The sequence below is a fragment of the Mandrillus leucophaeus genome, unplaced genomic scaffold (genome assembly GCF_000951045.1).
Source record: "Mandrillus leucophaeus isolate KB7577 unplaced genomic scaffold, Mleu.le_1.0 Scaffold108, whole genome shotgun sequence".
NCBI classification, from domain to species: Eukaryota; Metazoa; Chordata; class Mammalia; order Primates; family Cercopithecidae; genus Mandrillus; species Mandrillus leucophaeus.
The window spans coordinates 4,333,410-4,340,920 of record NW_012098987.1 but is presented as its reverse complement, the minus strand read 5'-3'; the positions used below and the strand labels follow the sequence as shown (position 1 = coordinate 4,340,920).

At 40.1% G+C, this 7,511-nt stretch overlaps 1 protein-coding gene across 1 annotated transcript in view; it reads left to right on the top strand.

The window, feature by feature from the left end:
• Nucleotides 1–7,511, top strand: part of DYX1C1 (dyslexia susceptibility 1 candidate 1) — an 89,185-nt gene that overhangs the window by 14,714 nt on the left and 66,960 nt on the right. Inside the window, exon 4 of the mRNA XM_011986712.1 lies at nucleotides 2,723–2,856. Within this exon, the coding sequence (XP_011842102.1) occupies nucleotides 2,723–2,856 (134 nt within the window). The remainder of the gene's footprint in view (nucleotides 1–2,722; nucleotides 2,857–7,511) is intronic.

Genomic DNA, 7,511 nt, shown 5'->3' with positions numbered 1-7,511 from the left:
GGGCTGATCATCTGAGGTCGGAAGTTCGAGACCAGCCTGACCAACATGGAGAAACCCCATCTCTACTAAAAATACAAAATTAGCCAGGCGTGGTGGTACATGCCTGTAATCCCAGCTACTCATGAGGCTGAGGCAGGAGAATCACTTTAACCCGGGAGGTGGAGGTTGCAGTAAGCCGAGATTGTGCCACTGCACTCCAACCTGGGCAACAAGAGCGAAACTCGGTCCCCCAAAAAAAAAAGAAAGAAAGAAAACTCAGTTTTGCCAGGTACAGTGGCTCATGCCTAAAATAATCTCAGCACTTTAGGAGGCCAAGGTAGGACAATCATTTGAGCCCAAGAATTCAAGACCAGCCTGGGCAACATAGGGAGACTTCACCTCTATTCAAAAAAGAAAAAAATTAGCTGGGCATGGCGGCATGTGCCTTATAGTCCCAGCTACTTGGGAGGCTGAGGTGGGAGGATCACTTGAGCCCCAAGAGTTGGAGGTTGCAGTGAGCCATGCTCATACTGCTGCACTCCAACCTGGGTGACAGTATGTGACCCTCTCTTAAAAAAAGGAAATCAAACTCAATTTTACTTGCAATTCAGTGGGATTATTTATTTAACCTTTTTTTTCACATAAAATATCGTGGAACTCCAGTTTATACACCAAGACCCTCTGCCTCATTATTCAAACTCTAATTTTTCTCATTTGTTCTGGAAATTCCTTCTTGATACACTCTTTATTTCTATTAGACATGGAGTATTTCATTTGGGAAGTTAATGCTCTTCCAGTATTTCTACCCCTGAAGCTGACTCAACTGTCTACCTTCCTGTTTTTAAACAGGAGGAGAGATGAGAAGAGGCTTCAGACCTAGTTTCAGTCGGATGAATAAAATTACACACTTTTACTTACTTCTAACTGAAATTTAACATTCTCTTCACTTGTGAAGATAGGCAACAAATGATAGTAGTGTCTTATTCTGTTTGGGTACTATAACAAAATACCATCAACTGAGAAGCTTATAAACAACAGAAATTTATTTCTCACAGTCCTGTAGGCTGGGAAGTCCAGATCAAGGTACTGGCAGGTTTGGTATGCAGTAAGGGCTCACTTTCCTATAGCTGGCACCTTACTGTGTCCTCGCATGGTGGAAGGGGCAAATCTGCTTTCTGGGGCCTTCTTTATAAGGATACTACCTCTCAAAAGGCCTCACCTCCAAATACCATCACATTAGGGGTTTGGATTTTAACAGCTACTTGGGAGGCTGAGGCAGGAGAATTGCTAATTGCTTGAACCCATGAGGCGGAGCTTGCAGTGAGCTGAGATCGGGCCACGGCACTCCAGCCTGGTGACAGAGCAAGACTCTGGCCCAAAAAAAAAAAAAAAAAAAGTAGTATATCACAATTTTATTTCTTAGTGTTTTATGAGTGTTTTTAATATAACAAAGTTATATTTAATATATACAAAGTTTCTTTGTAGACCTGTATATTATATTTCATACATTTTAAAACATTGTGAAAGGATCTATATTCACTACTCTGCCAAGGTGTCTGCTGCACAAAAAAGGTTAAGAACCCATGCTTGGGATATGATTCATCCCTCTACCCACCCCTTATCTACTCTCCCCAACTTTATCTTCCCCTCAAGTTTTCTCATCTCCCCTTCTGTTTTTTTTTCTGCTCAAAGGCTAGATCTTTTCCCTCAGGCCCTGATCCTTCCTTCTATAAGGTAATTTACCCACTAACGGATCACAGCCTGCATTTTGTGAAACATTGAGCCACATCAAATATAAAAATAACTGAGTTCTTGCGCGGTGGCTCATGCCTGTAATTCCAGCACTTTGGGAGGCCATGGTAGGAGCATAGCTTGAACCCAGGAGTTCAAGACCAGCCTGGGCAATATAGTGAGACCTCGTCTCTACATAAAATTTAAAAATTAGCCGGATGTGGTGGCACACACCTGTAGTCCCAGCTACTCAGGAAGCTGAGGTAGGAGGATTGCTTGAGCCTAGGAGGTTAAGGTTGTGGTAAGCTGTGATTGCTCAACTGCACTCCAGCCTGGGTGACAGAGAGAGATCTTGTCTCAGGAAACCAAACAAACAAACAAACAAACTGTGAATGGTAAGGTTTTATATACATACGATATATATAAAATATATAATATATAATATAAATATATATAATATATATCATATTATATACATATATAATATATATTACATATATAAAAAAATTTCATGCTACTTTATAATTTTTCCTAGGGCTGGCCTTGTACTCTCATTAGGTGTAAATTATTGCTTTATATTTTTGAAGGCGATTGATCATTTTAGATGATCTCAACTCATCTTTCCTAGGAGACCTTGGAGTGATGATTTATTGTGATCAGGTTTATATGCAAATAGCCCTAGTTTCCTAACAGAGGAGGAAGAGGATGAATGTGTCCTTGCACCTTCATTCTCACCTTCTCCCTCTCATTACCTGCCTCTTGTGTCCCTCCCCCACCCCTTCTTCTTCCTCTCCATCCCCTTCATTCTGTGGTCATTCATTACGACTACAGTTAGTTGCTTACCTTTTAGTATTAGCTTCTTGGCCAGTTTAATATTGAAAAATGTTTTCCATGCTCCTTGTGAAGTTGGGTCCAAAGAAATCTCATCCTGGCTCAGTTTATTTAAGTAGTTTTCTCATAAGTAAAGCAAATTTATCATAATTCTAATTTAGCAATATTCTGTACATTTTAGTTGACAAAGAGATGATGCAAAGAATTAGAGAAAAATCTATCTTACAAGCACAAGAGAGAGCAAAAGAAGCTACGGAAGCAAAAGCTGCAGCAAAGAGGGAAGATCAAAAATATGCACTAAGTGTCATGATGAAGGTAAGTTGCGATTGACAGGCAAGTCCTCTAAAGAGATAATAGTAGCCTGTGTGAGGTTAGTGGGTTCCAGCTACTGGACTTCCTCAGCATTTTCTTAATACTTTTTTTATAGGACTTACTGTGTTATATAGGCTGTCTGCTATTTATATGTGTTTTTTATTTTTATTTTTACTTTTCTTGAGATGGAGTCTCGTTCTGTCACCCAGGCTGGAGTGCATTGGCACGATCTCCCCTCACTGCAACCTCCATCTCCCAAGTTCAAGCGATTTTCTTGCCTCAGCCTCCTGAGTAGCTGGGATTACAGGCGCCCACCACCATGCCCAGCTAATTTTTTTTTGTATTTTTAGGAGAGACAGGGTTTCACCATGTTAGCCATGATGGTCTTGATCTCCTGACCTCGTGATCTGCCTGTCTCGGCCTCCCAAAGTGCTGGGATTACAGGCGTGATCCACCACGCCTGACCTATATATGTTCTTGAAAATCTGAATGAAAGTCAAAGGTGTAAAAGTTGGACAATTGTTTCAGGGAGAGGGTTCTATTTCTAGGGGAGAAAAAATAAAGTTGCAATGGTGCAAGTGTTTTGCTTCTTTATAAACCTTGGAGTAACGGACATGATTTTTAAAACAAGAAAAGCGTATTTAAAACACTATGTCAAATTTTTTTAACTGTTAAGAGTTTTAAGTGAAAGTTTTAATCAGCAATATATTTTTTGAGAAACAGTTTACATTCCATATAATTTACCCATTTAAAGTGTACAATTTAATAGTTTTTAGTACATTCAGAGTTGTATAACCATTACTACAGTCAATTTTAGAACATTTTCATCACCCCCCAATAAACACCAATACCCATTAGCAGCCATCCCCCATTTACCGTAACATTTAGTCTTAGGCAACTGCTTATCTACTTTCTGTCTCAATAGATTTACCTATTTTGACTAATTTTTACAAAAAAATAATTATCTCAGGCCGAGCACGGTGGGTCATGCCTGTAATCCCAGCACTTTGAGAGGTCGAGGTGGGCAGATCACGAGGTCAGGAGTTCAAGACCAGCCTGGACAACATAGTGAAACCCCGTTTCTACTAAAAATACAAAAATCATCCAGGCATGGTGGTGGGCACCTGTAATCCCAGCTACTCGGGAGGCTGAGGCAGGAAAATCGCTTGAACTTGGGAGGTGGAGGTTGCAGTGAGCGGAGATTGCGCCACTGCACTCCAGCCTGGGGGACAGAGTGAGACTCTGTCTCAATAAAAATATTTCTTATCTCAGGTTCCCTTTTTGACATCTTGAAATGACTAAGGAATCTATAGTATGCATTATGTAAGAATTTTTATGGACCCATGACTGTTTTTTGGATTTTCATAACTAGCATTGTTTTTTTATCATCAACAGTTCATGATTCCAAAGATTTCTCCACTTGTTTTATCACTTTCACTTAACTTTTATATATAGCATATGGTTATATACTTTGTCTTTTTTTTTGGAATGGAGTGTGGCTCTGTTGCCCAGGCTGGAGCGCAGTGGTACAATCTCAGCTCACTGCAACCTCCGCCTCTCAGGTTCGAGCAATTCTCATGCCTCAGTCTCCTGAGTAGCTGGGACTATAGATGTGCACCACCACGCCTGGCTAATTTTTTGTATTTTTAGTAAAGACGGGGTTTCACCATATTGGCCAGGCTGGTCTCGAACTCCTGACCTCAAGTGATTTACCCGCCTTGGCCTCCCAAAGTGTTAGGATTACAGGCATGAGTCGCCACACTCAGCCATATAGTTTGTCTTTTACTTAGTAATTGAACTGGTCAGCTGGTCAAAGATTCCTGCCTTTAGTATACTTAATTCCATCTTTTCTTTATTGTGTGATCATAGCTGTTGACCTTTTGATTTTATCATTTTCCTGAATTAAAAAAAAATATAAAATTTGTGGTAATAGTTAAATATTCACTGAAATAATAAAACAGTTAAATAATGGCACACATACTGCTGTATTTGGTATGTCAAAACAGAACAGTTGACCGGCAGGAAGCACCACTATGCTGTGCCTTGAAGCTTTTAATCTACTAATGTATGAAAGCTTGACTTTGGTATTTGGAAAGGTGATTTAGAGGAATTAATATATAAAATACGAAGATACGGGTTATATTAAGAGGACAGAGCCTATAAAAGCCAGTATTCTGTTCCACAAACTGTTTTCTCCCTTCCCTCAGTAGCATTGAGGAACTATGTTTTGTTTCATCCTTATTATAGCCATTATCAAGTAAAGTGGTGCTCAAACATTTGGATGAATTAATATGAATGCATTGCTGTAGTACTATGTACCTGTAGCAAACATCTACTTTGGTGAATAGCTGAAGGTATTTTCACTCTGTACAATCTTAAACACTTCTCAGAAAAGAACTTTGATGATCCAATAAGAGCAAATAGTAACAAAAGGCAACCTATTGTTAGCTTAAGTTAGCATAAATCAATTTAAAACTTGATGGACATCTACCAAAAATTAGTGGTTTTCAAGTAGTAACCTTTTAAAAAATAATTAGCGGGGCCATGTCAATTCGCTATGCTGTGTGTACAGGTATTATTCTACTTTAGCTACCATAACAAAATGTTGTTTAACAGAAATTTATTTTCTCATAGATCAAGGTCTGGTAGGGTCTCTTTCTGGTTAGACTCTCTGTTTTTGGGGCCTTCTTGCTGTGTTCTCACATGGTGGAGAGAGAGCACACAAGGAAGCTCTTCTGTGTTTCTTATAAGGACACCAATCCTATGAGATCAGGGCCCCACCCTAATAACTTCGTTTAACCTTGATTACTTCTATAGAGGCCAGACTATGTACAAATGTAGTCACACTGAGGGTTAGAGCTTCAACATAGGAATTTTGGAGGGAAACAAATGTTTAATCTGTAACACTGTGTAACAAACCATCCAAAAGTTAGTGGCTTAAAACAACAAACACTTATTTCTCAAACTTTTTTGTGTTGGTTATATGATTCTTGTAATCTGAGGCTGGCTCAGTTGTGACTGGACGTTCTAGGGTGGCTTCACTCACATGTCTAGAGCCTTGACTGAGAGAGCTGAAATGTCTCCCCATGTGGTATCTCATCCTTCAGGAGCCTAGCCCAGGTTTCTTTGCTTGGTAGTCTTAAGAATCCTAGCATCAAGAGAGGGAAAGCCCCACTGCACAAGTGCTTTTAAAGCTTCTACTGTGTCATATTTGCTAATGTACCATTAGCCACAGCAAGTCATATAGCCAAGTCCAGATTTAAGGATTGGAAAAATGCACTGTACCTCTTCTTGGAAAGAAGGATTAAGTCACATTGCAAAATGGTATGCATATACAGATGGGAAGAATTCGTGGCCATTTTATAGTTTACTCTGTTTAAATTTAAAAGATTAGGATTTAATTATAAAGGGGATTTGACTCATCTAGCAAAAAAGTTCAGAGCTAGAACAATGATCAAATGTGGTTAAATCAACGTTTGGACCCCAACTCTCTGCAGCATCTCTAGCACTGCCTGTTCTTTGTGCCTGCTTCATTCTTGGGCTGATGATAGTGAGATGATCCACATCTGTACTTAATAGGGCCCGGAGGAAGATAAACCATCTGCTATTTTGGCTCTGTTTGGCTCTCTTTTAAGCTCTATAAAACAATGGTTTCAGATATTGTGTGACGATATTAATAATGATAATTTTTTTTTGGTTTTGTTTGTTTGTTTGTTTTGAGACAGGGTCTCATTCTGTTGCCCAGGCTGGAGTGTGGTGACTCGATCTTGGCTCACTGCAACTTCCGCCTTTCAGGTTCAAGTGATTGTCCTGCCTCCGCCTCCCAAGTAGGTGGGACTACAGGCATGTGCCACCACGCCTGGCTAATTTTTGCATTTTTTGGTAGAGATGGAGTTTCACCATGTTGGCCAGGCTGGTCTTAAACTCCTGACCTCAGGTGATCTGCCTGCCTCGGCCTCCCAAAGTGCTGGGATTACAGGTGTGAGCCACCATGCCCAGCTGAGTTTTATGTATGTTTACATGCATCTTTATTTCAAGTCATTATTGTTTCAGATTTGGTTTACTACATCAGGTTCTCTGTATCTTTGTTGTAGATCTATCATTCATTAACTAACAAACATTACTGAACACCGTGAAAGGTGCTGAGACAGAGCTGAACAAGCCAGTCTTCACTTTCACTTTATTCATAGTCTAAAGAGGGTGACAGACAAGAAAAATCAAAGGTTATACCAAATATGCATAAGTGATCATTGGAGGATAGAAAGAAAACACTGATTTGCGACCAGCCTGGGCAACATGGCAAAACCCCATCTCTACTAAAAATACAAAAAATTAGCCAGGCATGGTGGTATGCACCTGTAGTTCCAGCTACTTGGGAGACTGAGGTAGGAGGATCACTTTAATCTGGGAGGTGAAAGTTGCATAAGCCAAGATCATTGCACTGCTGCATTCCAGCCTGGGTGACAGAGTAAGACCCTGTCTCACAAAAAAAAAAAAAAAACAAAAACCAAACACTGGTACAAGATTGGTATTTCGGCTGGGCGCGGTGGCTCATACCTGTAATCCCAGCCCGAGGCGGGTGGATCACGAGGTCTGGAGATCGAGACCATCCTGGCTAACACGGTGAGACCCTGTCTCTACTAAAAAAAAAAAAAAAA